This window comes from Euphorbia lathyris, chromosome 8 (assembly GCF_963576675.1).
Source record: "Euphorbia lathyris chromosome 8, ddEupLath1.1, whole genome shotgun sequence".
NCBI lineage: Eukaryota > Viridiplantae > Streptophyta > Magnoliopsida > Malpighiales > Euphorbiaceae > Euphorbia > Euphorbia lathyris.
In genome coordinates this window covers 6507233-6522770 of record NC_088917.1, presented here as the reverse complement: position 1 = coordinate 6522770, position 15538 = coordinate 6507233, and the positions used below count along the sequence as shown (strand labels likewise).

The 15538-nt window shown below is 36.2% G+C and overlaps 1 protein-coding gene across 8 annotated transcripts; it reads left to right on the top strand.

Annotated features, from left to right (window-relative positions):
* Positions 1-4183: 4183 nt before the first annotated feature.
* Positions 4184-15271, top strand: LOC136202014 (B3 domain-containing protein REM6-like). 8 transcript variants are annotated; one of them, XM_065992450.1, is made up of 14 exons: positions 4184-4219; positions 4325-5213; positions 5297-5609; positions 6623-6711; positions 6787-6826; positions 7136-7260; positions 7339-7576; positions 8910-9034; positions 9110-9149; positions 9569-9681; positions 10996-11233; positions 11329-11411; positions 13146-13383; positions 14913-15271. In XM_065992450.1, the coding sequence occupies exons 2-14, from the start codon at positions 5148-5150 to the stop codon at positions 14927-14929; spliced, it is 1725 nt and encodes a 574-aa protein (XP_065848522.1). In that variant the 5' UTR covers positions 4184-4219; positions 4325-5147; the 3' UTR covers positions 14930-15271. The 8 variants fall into 8 exon arrangements, with proteins under 8 accessions (XP_065848522.1, XP_065848521.1, XP_065848524.1 ...); XM_065992449.1 differs by lacking the exon at positions 4184-4219 and having other exon boundaries at positions 4230-4543; positions 4678-5213; XM_065992452.1 differs by lacking the exon at positions 4184-4219 and having other exon boundaries at positions 4230-4921; positions 5060-5213.
* Positions 15272-15538: the final 267 nt, after the last annotated feature.

Sequence of the window (15538 nt, the reverse complement as noted above, 5' to 3'; positions counted from 1 at the left end):
GGTCAATTGCGCTCAAAACCTCATCAGACTTCAGCGGGTTTGATGTCGTGAATAGGTGCTGGAAGTACTTCACAACCATTTGCTCAATCTCGTCTTCACTTTCCCTCCAAACCCCCTCCTCATCCTGAAGCTTGGTGATGAGGTTAGTCTTTCGTATCGCATTTGCTTTGGACTGGAAGAACCTGGTGTTCCGGTCGCCTTCACGCAACCAACTGACTCGTGCCCGTTGTTTCCATATAATCTCTTCCGCCTCCTGGAGGTATTCAACCCGGCATACCACCCGCCTTATCTCCCCGTCCCTCCTGTCAGTCCTGGGTGCTTCCTCTAGCTCCATAAGATGATTGTATAGAGTTTTGAGGGATTTCCCCACATGGCCGAACTTTTCCATATTCCAGCGGCTCAGCTTCATGCTGTAATTTTTAATTTTCCCACAAACAGTGACATTTTTAGTTCCTGCAGTTTCTCTCCAAGCATTTTCAATGATTTCACGACAGGATGGGTCTCTAATCCACATATTTTCAAAGCGGAAAGGATTTGATTTCTTCTGTGTGGCACCCTTAGTGTCCAGCAAAATCGGAGCGTGATCAAACGCTGTGCGGGCAAGGTGTGTAACTATGGTGTTTGGGAAAAGGATTTCCCACTGTACTTGGCACACTACTTTGTCAAGTCTTTCTCGAATAAGGGTTGAACCCCATCTTCCATTTGTCCATGTAAACGACGAACCTACGAAGTTCAGATCAAAAAGATCGCAGACGTCCAGACAATTCCTAAAAGCTTCCATGCCCCTGTAATCTGAATCGTTGCCCCCATCCTTTTCCTTTGAATACATAACCTCATTGAAATCTCTGATACACATCTAGGGTTGTGATTCTCGCCTGTGTAATTCCGTCATTAGGCTCCACGTTAAGTGTTTATGCCCAGTTTCCGACCATCCGTAGATGCTAGAGCCCCTCGAGATAACGTGCCCAGATTCATTTTCCACTCCAAAGTGTATACAGTGCTGAGTGAACCCAAGTATCCGAACGCCCATATCTCTCTTCCACATCAATGCAAGTCCTCTAGATCGACCCACACAGTCTACCGAGAAGATCTCGTAATCTCTGAATTTATTCTTTATCCCGTTGACCTCCATACTCCTTAGTTTTGTCTCCATCAAGAAAACAAGAGATGGGTAATTATTTCTCACCAAGTGAGAAAGTGCTCGGACCGTCCGAGGGTTACCCAAACCTCGGACGTTCCAACTTATCATCTTCATGGCTGTAGGCGGGGTTGTCGGGCAGCCTCTGCCTTTTCGTTGTGATGCCACTCCTCTGTTGAGCCTCGAACTCTCTTCCTGTCTCCGATTATTTCAGTATCAGCCTCAAGTTCAACATCAGACTCTTTTCTCTTTTTACACATTTTCTCCATTAGGCCTGACTTTTCCTCATGAATCCCATCACCCGTTTCTCCCCTCCTTGCCCTTGCCATCTTTTTCATCTTCATTCTGCCTGCTTGGCAACTCTCAGGGCTAATGGTTTGATGATGGATTGTGTGATTTGGGTATGTTGGGCACTCACGTACTATGGGCTTTGAGCTTGCATGATTTTCGATTTTTCCTTTATGTGAGCTTGGGATAGTAAATAAAGTGCCAGTGGGGATATTTGGATTATTCACCATGTCAGGCAGACCGGATTGGGAATTGGGGCTGGTTTCATTGGTTAGCTCAACAAGCATGGCGTCCCCAATCATTTCCACATCCTGCCTATGTTTTGGAGATAGTAATTTTGGAGAGTTGTGATGACCAGGGATCATTAATACCCTTGGAATTTTGTGAACATGTGGTGCCCCATCTAAAAGACTTTTTTGCCATTCTTCAGTAGGAAGCTTCTCTTCGGTGATCTCCATGTCGGAACAACCTTCGTCTTGACCTTTTTCGGTTATCTCATTCTCCCCGTTTGTGCTCTCCGGTCGATTCTCGTTGATCAATTTGCGTCGGGTTAGGTTTGGCCTATTGCCGGATGTTTCGATCACTTTTGAAGACTTTGGATCAAATTTAACAGCTCGGAGTTTGAGCGGAGTTGCACGCAGCGACTGCTCATATGGCCAACCCTCCCCTTGGAAGTCTTCCGGTACAGTGCCACAATCAGTATGGTTATGTCCTATTAACCCACACTAGTAGCAGAAATTTGAAAGTTTTTCATACTTAAAAGGTGCCCATACCACTTCTCCTTTCTCAGTCTTGATCTTTGCTCCTCTTAGCAGAGGTTTTGTTACATCGACCAAGACTCTCACCCTAATATAGCTATCCCAGGATCCAACACTCTCAGCATCTATCTTGTGGACTTCCCCGATTCTTCCTACGACTGTTGCTATTGAGGCTGCATCACGTCGCTTTAGTGGTAGGTTAATTATCCTTACCCAGAACTCACAAAGATGCATGTTAATTTCCGAGAGTCGCTCGTCACCTTGGACATCTCGGAGTGTTACCGGCTGTCTTTCGAAGTGCCAAGGTCCTTCGTTTAGAACTCTTTCCATATCTCTGCTTGAATCAAAGTCGCATTGGAAAAGACCACTGCCTATATCTTTGAGTTGAAAGCCTTGTGTTCGCCACCCCATTTGGAATGCCTGGGCCATGCCCTTTAAGTTTAAAGGCTTATGGCTCATCACCTTCCCTATGAGGCATAGCTTGGACTGAGTATTACTGTTCTCTTTTGGGTTTTCCGCTAGCTCCGTAATGATTTCCTCCGGTTCAGTCAGCTTGATTTTTGCTAGCATCTCTCCAATACTGCCTTCCATGGTGTGTGTACAGCAGGGCCTTGATATTTTGTATCCCAGAATGCTAAAGAAACTGTAAAGAGGAGCACTTAGTGGGTTTGAGGAGGCCGGGACAGATTCCCAGAACGGTAGGAACCCTTCACTCTAGTAGGAAAACCTAGAAGGGGAAGGCAGAGAAAGACCACTCATGGAGAGCATTTTTATTTTATTTTATTATTAACAGTTGATAATTGTTGATTAAAGCGTAGGATGGACAACCAATTCATTTTTAAGATACAGAATATTTGCCAAAAGTTTCCAAACTTCAAAAACCCTGCTACGATTTATAGACCCCAAACTTTGTAAAATAACCAAGCCTCAAATATTGTTGGATTGAAAAATTGAGTCGCATATCCTTTAACTGCAAAATCCACAAAGTAGATACTCATGCTTTCAAACTTTTAGACTATTTTTGCAAATTGGCCAAAACATAGTTTTTTTTACTTTTACCTTAAATCTATATTTAAAATTGTTTGACTAATTTACAAATACAGTTCTTATGGTTTAAAAGTTTGCAAATAAGGATCTGTACTTTGTAAATTTTGCAGTTAATGATATATGAGTGAAATTTTTGGCCAAACAATATTTTTAGTTAGTTAATTTGCAAAGTTAGATTTTAAATTTTGAATAATCTATAAAATCAGTCTTTTTAATAGCTACAAATCGCTTTCTTTTGAAGAAAATAGCTATAACAATAATTTTTTAAAGAACGATTAAGTTTGTAAAGTGAAAATCACTCCATATTTGCAAATTCTAAAGTGGATTGTTATTCACCGTCCCCATATTGATATTTTTGCCATTGTCATAGTTTTCTTTCAAAAAATGTTAATTGGTTTTCTCTCCCGGTCAAAACTAAAATTATAAAAATAATTGATGCGTAAAAATTTGAGAATCCAAAAATGGATAATTATGAGTTGTAAACGAGATACCAATTTTGAAAAATTTATGTTTTTTATAGAAAAATTATGAAAAAATACATGGTAATAGGCCAAATAGTTTCTGTGACCGTCTGACTTATTTACCATGTATTTTTTCATAATTTTTTCGATAAAAAACGTATATTTTCTATTTTCGAAGTTCTCGGATTATCACAAATCAATAATTTTTATAGGTTTAGTTTTGATCAGTAGAGAGAACCAATTAACAGTTTTTAAAAGAAAAATATGAAGGGGTAAAATTGTCCAATAAGAGTCCGTAACTAGCAATATGGAAACGGTAGATAACAACATCTATTTAAGTGACGGATTGTTTTTGCAAATAGTCAAATCAAAATATTTGTTTTTGTTCATTATATATATAGTGTTGACAAGTTTTGTGGGCCAAAAAGTAAATAAAATATTTCACCATTAACTCCTCTGACCGCCGTCTATGAACAGTTGATAATTGTTGATTAAAGCATAGGATGGACATCCGATTCATTTTTAAGGTACAGAATATTTGCCAAAATTTCCAAACTTCAAAAACCCTGCTAGGGTAGTCTAGTCTGCATTTCCAATGGCGAAAGCTGAAAAAGTGTCTTTTTTTCTGTCAGACTATCGTCATCCATGGATTGAATTTGACCGGAAGCTTGCTGTTTCCTACTCCGAAACAAGAAATCACAATAAAATATCACTGTTGGTTGATTCTACCCCTAAATCCCATCATTTTTAAACTGAATTTTGGTTGAGGACTTTTCACAAACACCATGTCTGCAGTCCTCACTAAACCACAATTCTTCAAGCCACTGATTCCAGGGTTTGAAGATGAGTTTGTAAGTCTCTTTTTCCATCTCTGGTTCTCTTATTAGCTTAATGTAATGATGATTGTACTAGACCCCAAGTGCTAGTACAGTATAGTCTGCATTTCCGATGGCCAAAGCTGAAAAAGTGTCTACTGTTCTGTCAGACTATCGTCATCCATGGATTGAATTTGACCGGAAGCTTGCTGTTTCCTACCCGGCAACACGAAATCAAATTAAAAGTTTTATATTACAGAGCTTCTTTTTATCCCTATGCTAAAGCAAAGACCTATCCCTATCCCGCCTATGCCTATCACAATAATAGCAACCGCGCGTTGTAGCAGTTTTTTTTTTTGATTGAAAGGTAGCTTTAGCTTCAAAGCCAAAGAGGAAGTTTCTTCTGATTTGAAGGTACGAATGATAGCCCGTAACAGACCATTCTGATATTAGCTGAACTCTAAGGCTCTTTGCTTTTCATAGCTATCCCTTTGTACTCAAGGGATGAATTGGTTGATTCTAATTTGCTTTTCATAGCTATCCCGTTGCCAGATCTCTTTCATGTTTAAAAACCAAGAAATCCCCAATTTGGGCCACCATTTTTAAACTGAAATTTGGTTGAGGACTTTTGACAAACACCATGTCTACACTCCTCACTAAACCACGGTTCTTCAAGCCACTGATTCCAGGTTTTGAAGATGAGTTTGTAAGTCTCTTTTTCCATTTCTGGTTCTCTTATTAGCTTAAGGAAATGATGATTGTTATGTTATCTCTTTTTTTTTTTTGCAGTTAATTCCAGTTTCGTTCTTGAAGAACTTGAAAGGAGAAGAATGTGACAGAGCTAAGCTGAGGAGCCAAAGGGGAAAGGTTTGGCCTGTGAAGATCAATGGAAGACGGTTTGAAGATGGGTGGAAACAGTTTGTGGAAGATCATGACTTGCAAATTGGGGATTTCTTGGTCTTTAGACATGAAGGAGATCTGGTGTTTGATGTTCTGGTGCTTGATCGAAGTACTTGTGAGAGGGAATATCTTCCATTCACTAATATAAAAGAGGAGGAAACTGAAATTCAACATCAAAATGTTCCAAAATGTTCTCCTACTGGTAAAGTTCGGTTTTTTCTGTTCTACATTTCCCCCATTTTAAGATTAGTTTCATGTTTCATCTATAAGCCATGTTGATTTAACTTTCAGTTCCCAATTCCATCTTATGTAGATCATCTAGGTCTAATTCTTAGTTTCCAACCCTACATTTTCCCCATTTAAGATGTCAAATGTATGTCTAGAATTTTATTTAGTTTGATTTTCATAGAATATGAATTAGAAACTTCCTCTTTAATACTTTTAGGTCTGTGCGTAGAATCGTTTGTTTATTTATTTACATCGAGAGTTTTAGGGTTTGTGCTCTTGGAATATGCATATGTTTGAGCGTTTGTGTAATCTGATTTCATAGATTTTGTGAGTTAGTTAGGAGCTTGAGTAAAGGATGAGTCATTAATGTTGTACCCACTTGTTGATTATCCTCATCGGTAAATGTAGGCAAAGTTAACCGAACCGCATAAATATATTGTTCTTGTAATTGCATGTCTAATTTCCTGTTCCGTGTGTCAATCTTGTTGTAGTCAACACCGAGATTAATTTCGTATGTAAGCCATGTTGTTTTAACTGTCATTTCCAAAAAGCTTAATACATTAGAAGCTCCCTGAACTTAGCCCAAAATGTGGATTGGCTCCGTGAACTTACAATGTGTCTCATTAGCCCCCTGAATTTGCTTAAAATGGCATGATTAACTCCTTATGTCCACATGGCAGGATTTGTTAAATAGATTTTGGGTCAAATTTTTAGGCTGTCACAGTTAACCTGCTAATATATAAGTAATACTATATTATTTCATATTTTTAAATGTCACCAGTAACAGAGGTAATAAAATTGCATGACACGACACTGAAAATTACATAATCTGGTTGGATTAACACGATTATGACACGGAATTTTTGGGTTGTGTTAGTGTTGACTCATTTGACACTAACTTGATAATAGACACAACACAAACACAGCATATTTACATGAATTGTCACTCCTACTTACATGTTCTTTCTGATCAATGATGCCATGAAGGAATTTTAGAACATCCGGAGGTTAGAAGGGAGCTCAAAATTCAGAGTAACGCCAATACTAAGGCTTCCGAGCTAAGAAAATCTCAGCTGGTGAGTACCGACTCAATGCTTAGTAATTTCGTTAATGGTTGTGGATGATCATTCATAAACAGACATGAATTGCAGGAAATTCCTCAAGGAGCAAAAGAATCTGACTCTGACTCTGGTAAGTTCATTTGTTAAACTGTACATTTGTTTTCGAGTAAAATACATCTAAGCCCCTGAATTGTAATGCTATTAATTGCATGTGACTCACGAACCATAATGAAAATAAGTAGAGTGCAAAGTTCATGGGCATAATGTCTAGTTTTGAAGTTCACAAACCATAATGAAAATAAGTGCAAAGTTCAGGAGCCATAGGTGTAATTTACCCGATGAAATTCATATATGATCCAAGTTTTTAACTCTCATTTCCAAAATTTCCATATATGTTTTTAACTGGCATAAAATGCTGTGTTGAGATTATGTAATGCAGGGAAGAAATTGGAAAAAAAGAAGAAAGTGAAAACTAAATTAAAAGCAAAAGCTAGCTCCTCTGTTGATAAACATCCTAATTGTGTAGTTAAGCTCTCACCTGACAGCATCAAGAAATCTAGATTGGTAACTACTCACTACTTATATATCTGCATTACAGAATATTGTTTTCAAAGCACCTAATTTTTGTGTTGAATCAATCAGTATATTCCCCGGAACTTTACAAGAGAACTTGGTCTACGCTGTCAATCTTGTTCGATGATTCTTAAGGATGAAGAGGAAAAAAGTTGGCCTGCAACACTACTATACAGAACATTAGATAGACACTTTTTTGTTGGAGGTGGTTGGGGTGATTTCCGTTGTGCTCATAAGCTTAAGCTAGGAGATTCATTGTTTATTCAGCTTATTCAAAATGGGGAGACGCCTGTTATGAAAATACAAAGTAAGTTTTCCTCCTCAAATATGAATTGGGAATAAAGTTTGAGTCAAATCAATGATTTTGTGAGAAATTAAGGTTGTGTTTAATTGTAGGCAAGATGGCTCTTGATCTTTCACTTTTTGGTTCATTAAGTGTTTAATCATTATTTACACTGAAATAAGGTTTTTACAGTTTCCTACACATACTGTGAAGTATAAAAATTTAAAAGGCATGTAAAATGAATAACACTGTGTTAACCGAGTTTTATGTTCAAAGCTGACTTTTTTGGATATGAGAGGCTTAATGTGAGCAAAAATAAATGGTCAGGGACTTAATGTGTCCAAATAAAAAATTAAGAACTTAATAAACTAAAAAAATGAAAGTTCAAGTTCCTCTTGATATTTTTTGCCATTGTAATAGTTGTAGGCAAAAGATGAACTTGTCACTTGGAGTTGGTTTGCTCAAGGTTGGTGATATATTTATATTTTTGTTATCTACATTGAGTAGTGTTCACATTAACATGAATCTGACTTATCAAATGAATTTGGTCAATCACAGTTAGATCTAGCCTAGCCTTATTGAAATCCTAGGCTGGAAATTTATATTAACAGGTCATGTGTACTATTTCTATTAAAAATGACATGAAAAATACAAGAGGCTCAAGTCATGTGTGCGAGTGTCTGGCCAAATGAAGATACAGTAGTATTCACATGTACCCTGACAGACCAAGTGAGAACACTACCGTATAAGGAGATTAGGATTTGTTAAATAGATTTCCGATCAAACTTTTAGACGGTCATAGTTAACCTACTAATATAAGTAATACTATATCCTCTAATATTTTTAAGGGATAAGGTACCAAAAAAGCCCTCGAGGTTTTGGGAAAAGTGCCAATTTAACCCCCAACGTACAAAATAACACAATTTTAGCCACAACATTTGTGAAATGTACCAAACGTCTCAACATTAGTGAGATGGTATTAATTTAACCCCAAGTTCCGTTACCTAGGGCTAAATTGATACCATTTCACAAATCGTTGAAGTTAAAATCGTGCTATTTTATAGATTGGGGTTAAATTGACACCTCCTTGCAAACTTTGACCTCGTTTTGGTACCTTATCCCTATTTTCAAATGCCACCATTAACAGAGGTTATAAAATTGCATGTGATTCGTGAACGCGATACGAAAATACACTAATCCGATAAGGTTAACACAATTATGACAAGAAATTTTTAGATTGGGTTAGTGTTGACTTATTTGACACTAATCTGAAAATAGACGCAACATAAACACAAGATATTTACATGAATTGTCACCCCTACTTACATGTTCTTTCTGATCAATGATTTCCATGAAGGACTACTAGAACATCCGGAGGTTACAGGGGAGCGCAGATTTCAGAACAATGCAGAAGCTGGTTCTTCATCACTCAGGCATCTTCATGCCAATACGAAGGCTTCCGAGGTTAGAAAATCTCAGCTGGTGAGTACCGAATCAATGCTTAGTAATTTCGTTAATGCTTGTGGATTATCATTCATAAACAGACATCAATTGCAGGAAATTCCTCAAGTAGCAAAAGAATCTGATTCTGACTCTGGTAAGTTCATTTCTTTTGTTGTATTATGCATGTTTGAGTTAAACTGTACATTTGTTTTTGAGTAAAATACATCTAAGGCCCCTGAATTGTAACACTATTAATTGCATGTGACGAACGAACGCGACATGAAAAATTACACTAATATGATTAGGTTAACACGATTATGTGAGTTGGGTTAGTGTTGACTCATTTGATACTAAGTCCAACCAAAAAAAAAAAATCCAAATTGGCTCGTAATTCTGAAAATTGTTGTGTTTGTATTCAATCAGGCATGAAAATGTTATTTTCTCATTCGTTTTCGATCCTGTTGAGTTTCTTCTAGTACGTGTGTGTTTCCCAAGCTTGTCTTTAATGTACAAACTCAAAATATTTTGTGTTCTAACACAATGGTTTGTCCCGAAATAAATTTATATTTTCAGGGAAAGAGTGTAAGCAAGCCGACACTGCATCAGAAGCAAAAGCTTGTTCTTCTTCTGTTATTCAGAAAAGATTCTTTGTGGCGAATGTATTAGCTTCGGTAACATCAAAACTGGTTCGTACTTCATGCTCTATGATTTTAATTTGAGGAATATGTATGGGTTGTAGTTCCTTTATCAGATGGCTGTTTTTTCTCATAGAGAACATCTTAAGAAGATGAGATAATGTACAAAAATGCCCCTATCTGTTAGCCAAGTGTAGTTTACCCGCTAAATGGTACAATTGAGGTATCTAAAGTTGGTAAGTTGGGGATATTTAAAGGATAGGTTTTTCACAATTAAAGAATAGGTTTGGGGATGGAATATTTGGGTTTTTTTAATTTTTTCTTGTCCCGCACGTGCATAACACGTTATAAGAGTTGGTAGATAAGACCTACGTAATGCAACGTGTGTGCACGGCCCTTTGATCTGTTATTGGTAAATGGTAAATAACACCGGACACACGGATGGAGTGGAATAACATGATTCATGAATGAGGAGAGAACACTATTAGTGATATCTAAAATTGCCCAGCTTATCAACGTTAGGGCTCAATTGTAACATTTATAACATTAAGGTAAAATCGTTCTTGGCTGAAAACGATAGATGCGTTTTTGTACTTTAACCTTAAGAAACAGAGCCTTAACCTTTTTGATGAACTTAGTTTTTGTAGGAGCAACCTTACTTTCAAGGTGTCTTTCATTTCTAGCACCTGTACTTGTCCTGTAAAGTCAACTACCTCCTATATTTTAGAAACGTCTTATTTACTCCAACTTGCTTAAAGTTATATTGACCCCCTCCTACGCAAGGAGAGATTTTGGACAAGTTGAAGGGATCAACAGATCACTATAAGCAAGTTCAACAGACCAATAGGTCACTTTAAGATTGTTTAGAGAGTCTATAGGTCATTTTAAGCAAAGTTTAAGGGGTAAATAGGACGTTTTCAGAGTGTAGAGGGGCAGTTAACTTTTCTGGACAAGTACAACGGCTAGAGATGTATTAAGTGCGCATTTCACATTGCTTTCTCAGCAAAACGTATGGTTTGGTAGATGCAAAATTGTTTTCCTTAAGAGTTGGGAAATCTAATGAGGAAAAACTAGAATTTGTAGCTTTTGGGGAAAACATCTTATGAGGAAAACTGATATTAAATTTTTATTGACAAAAACAGCTCTAACTTTCAATTTAATTTCAAAAATAGCCTCATTTTTCAATTTTTATCATGTATTTACCACACACTAGTCAACTTTGTTTCATAGCACTTTCCCCCGCAATAGATTCTGTTAGTCACATCAATGCCAAACTCGCCCTAATCCTACTTTCAATGTCAAAATTGTAGCGTAATATATTGTCTTATTTAACAACATTTGTTCATATCCTTTGTTTCCGAGCAGTACATACCCTTGAAATTCTCAAGGCTGCACTTGGAGAACAGAAAGTCGAGCAAGGTGATTCTTCTAGACAAAGAGAAAAGATCATGGCCAGCCCATTTATGCAGCAATGGTTCAGATGAACACACTTATATAGGAGACGGTTGGAATGAGTTCCGGCTTGGTAATAATCTTAAGCCTGGGGATTCTTTCGTTTTCGAGCTTATTGAAAATGCGGAAAGAACTATATTTAAAATGTGTGGTAAGAAGTTATGACCTTGTTAAGAAGTTCTCATGAAACAAACTTGCTTTTTTTCACCAATAACTATACCAGAAAATGTTGTTGTTATGTTGCAGGGATCAAAGGCCTGTATTCGTCGATGGAGAATCCCTATTTTTATGCCACTTTGCAAGCATCTCACTTTAGAAACTCTCAAATGGTGAGTACTACTTAACCCAAATCTGAAGTTCATCACCATATATAGATACAACACTTGTGATTTCGCAATTTGGCAAGTCGAGGAGTGTGAAACTTTAATAAAATGATACATGTGGTTTTCGATGTTAGCAAGAAAAAAAAAGAGATTTTTTTTTTTTTTATAATAATGTTAAAGTCAGAGGGAATTTTTATCCAATCACTTTTATCTGCCTAGATATTCCATTTAAGTATGGAGACTGTACAGTTGTAGGTCCACCGGAGTCAGACGTTTTACAGTCGCTGTGTAAACTTCGACGAACAAGTCACTAAGGGATAATTATAATGTTGAGAGAGTCTGGATCCCCTCAAGGTTTTATCTGGAGTCTTTATATAAACCTTGTGACGAGGGGAAAGTCCATAATATTCCTGGGCCTTATTTAGCCTCTCCGAATCGGACATTTCAATGGTGTTCGACTTGGATTCATGGTCGGGACTTACCGTGGTTTTTGGCCTATGTTTATGGGCTTTGGATGGTCTGGCCTCTGGATGAGCCTGGTGAATGTTTTGTCGGGTCCGAGGGCCAAATGCCTTATACTAATTGAACTAAAAGTTTAGATTGATAGGTAAGGTCCAATAAAAGATCTTATATTAATCTCCGATATATACCAACGAAAACCTTCTTTTCCTAGTAAGTAACTCATAGGAACCCAAACCACAGTGTTTCCTAATGTGTAAATTGCACCAATGGTCAATGGAGTTTAAGGTCAGTTTCAAAAAGGTCATTGAACTTCATTTTGTTTCAATAAAATCATTGAACTTTACTTTGTATTTCAATAAAGATATTCCAACCAATTCAGACATAAAAAGTCACCGGAATAGTGACGTGACAACCACGTTACAAAAAAACTTACTTTTGCGTATAATATGACACATGTCATACGTAAGACTCAGGTAATTTCCAACATGACTGTCATTTCACTATTCCAATCATTTTTTTCTGTTTAAAATGGCGGAAATGATTTTGTTGCAATAAAAGGAAAGTTAAATATATTGAAACAATATGAAATTCATTTTTTTTTTAAATATCCTAAACCTCAGCAACTTACCAATCTCCTAATTCCCAAATTATCTTTTATTTCCATTACCATATTTCTACACTGTTATTAGAATCGTACGGTTTGCGATTTGAATCTTACGATTCGATTTGATTCAACTTTATTTCGAGCCTAATCTATAGGACGAATCTAAATTATAACAAAATCTTTCGAATCATACGATTCGATTCAACTCTATTTTGAGCTGGATCTTTATCACCGTTCGGTCAAAAACTTCAACAAGACTAACTACTAAACTTATTCTCCTCTAGTCAGATTGTTATTTATCAAGTTATCAACTCAAACTAGCTCCATTCCATCATTATCAACTTGACAACATCTCCATCTCCACTAAGTTCTTAAACAGAATCCGATTTGTGAATTAGTTTTATTAGGATTGCATTTACATTGGATTTGAATTTTAAGTATTTGGTTCATATGATTTCTTTTTTGACATTAAAATTGCATTTCTAGACTAATATTTGATAATATTTTGAGTTCTTGGTTGATCTTATGAATTTGAACTGAATCTTACCATTCATGAGACAAAATGAGGATTTTGATTCACGAGTCGAATCTCAATTTGACAACTATGATTCTCTATCATAGTGGATGATATAAAGATGGATTTATTGTTGACTTGTTGAGTTAAAAATTTGCAGAAAGTTCCAACAAGATTTGCAAGGAGCAGTGGGCTTACTACCAGCAAATGTTCAGCAGTGAGCATTAGAAATGAAATGGGAAATTCATGGATAGTGACACTAAGGCTGGATAAAAATAATAAACTTTATATGACATATGGATGCATTGAATTTGTCAAAGAGAATGGCATGAAAGAAGGAGATGTGTTCATGTTAGAACTTGTCAAGGGAGGGATCGATCCTGAGATGATTTATCATGGTAAATTTTCTAATCCTGCTTGCTAACTACTTGTTCATATGTGAATTTTGAAGATTTTGTAGGGAATTTGCATCCACCATCACTACAGTTTCGGGGTCTATTTTTATAAAGGTCGTTGGTAGTAACATGACAACCACGTTGGAAATGATTGATTTTTATGTATGATATGGTAGCCACATGACATGAAAATTATTTAATTCAACTGCTTGAAATGGTCATGTGGCATCTAAAAAATGTAGTTTTTTGCTGTCTCTCGTGACATACACGTGGTTGTCGCGTGACTATCATGTTATATGTAAAAGTAAAAAAATTTCCAACGTGTTGTCATGCCACTTTAGTGACTTTGTTCTGTCTGAATTGGTTGGAATAATTTTATTGAAATAAAAATAAAATTCGGTAACTTTATTGAAACAAAATGAAATTCAACGACATATTTCAAACTGACTTGTTTTCAGTGATCATTGATGTAATTTTACCCTTTTTTTGGCCTTGTTGTGTGCCATGTCGTTACCATGTTCTGTCACGTCATCCATGAAAACTTAAACGTATTTAGCATGGTGGCTAGTTGGTATTTACCGTTAGATCTAGTCTTATTAGGATCATATGGTGGAGATTACCTCGGTATTAGTGAACCTTTTTTCCTTTCACACAAAATTAGTGAAAAATGACTTTATTTTAATCAAATGTAAAAGGATTAAACTCATATTTAGCCTCATTTACCTGTTGTGATATCGTTTGGTAACATATTTCTTCTTGAAGTATTCTCATAGGTTACTTAACTCATTTTGGATGGAAAATTAACCGATCTATTATTATTATTTTTTTTTGCTACATTACCTAATTTTTGACACGTGATATATAGACATGAAATTTTTGATTTCAATAGATTGATTCTTAGGAAATCATGAACCTTGGGGATAACCATTAGCATTGAGGTCAATCACCACACCACCTCTATCATACATACGACATTACATGACGCGAGAGCGCATGGTCAACACACACCTAAAGCGCCTTCGTTCCGCTTGCAGCCAATACAACCACAACCTAACTTGCACGAGATTCAACAACCGAAACTACTGGTAGTCCCGAGGGGACGTAATCTTCCTATAATAGTTAGCAGTACTTAACAAGCGAGTCATCGGTCCGGGGAAAGAAAAGGACCGCCTTTGAAAAAAAAAGGAACTCGCTTAACTCGCTAGGCCTTCGGAACAAAGGTGATTCCATGCTTCAGACGATCTGGCTAATTAAAATTAATCTATATATTAAGTCTATATAGTAAAAAAGATTAAAATTGTTATATTTACATGACACGTGTCAAAAATTGTGTCATTTAATAAATCGGTTATTTTTCCATTCAAAATGGATTAAATGTCATCTATAAGATACTATAAGAAGCAAATGTTATCAAATAATACCACACGAGTCAAATGACAAACTTTGGATATAACGGGAGGGCGAATAAGAGTTTAATTCAATATAAAATTCAGGAACTTTTGTCTGCCTAACTATTTTTTTTTTTTTTGAAGCTATAGATGGACAGTAATCAAAAGGGGTTGTGAGAAGATTTTGAAGATGTTAAGCCAATTATTTTGAGATCTTCAAATTGAAAGAGTTCGTTTGTTTTTTTTTTTTTTTTTTTTTTTTTTTTTTTTTTTTTATCAAAGAGAACACTTTTTCAAGAGGCAAAACTATATCTTTAGACTTGGATTTGCCAAATTTTGAATTTCTGCCCCTGAATTTTGATTTAGTGAGATTTAGTCTCTGAAGGCTGGATGAAATCGTCATGCGCTACGAACTCGGTATCTAAAATGAAGAAAAACATAGTTACGAAATACTTGTATTAATATTCGTGAGACGTGTGAAGTATTGATGGTCTGTTAATAGATATTTTTAGTTGTTATTGTTAGTTATTTGTTATTAGGTGATTATTGATTAATGTCTGGTAAAATTATGATGGATGCCAATCCCAAATCCAATATTACAGTAAAACCTCTATATAGGAATACTCTATATAGGAATAACCTCTATTTTGTTATAAAAAAACTCGGTCCCAACTTGGGCCAGTTATAAATAGGAATAACCTCCCAAACGTTATTTGTTATACACTTTTCAAGTCCCACCTTTAGAAATTATGCCTCTATATAGTAATAAT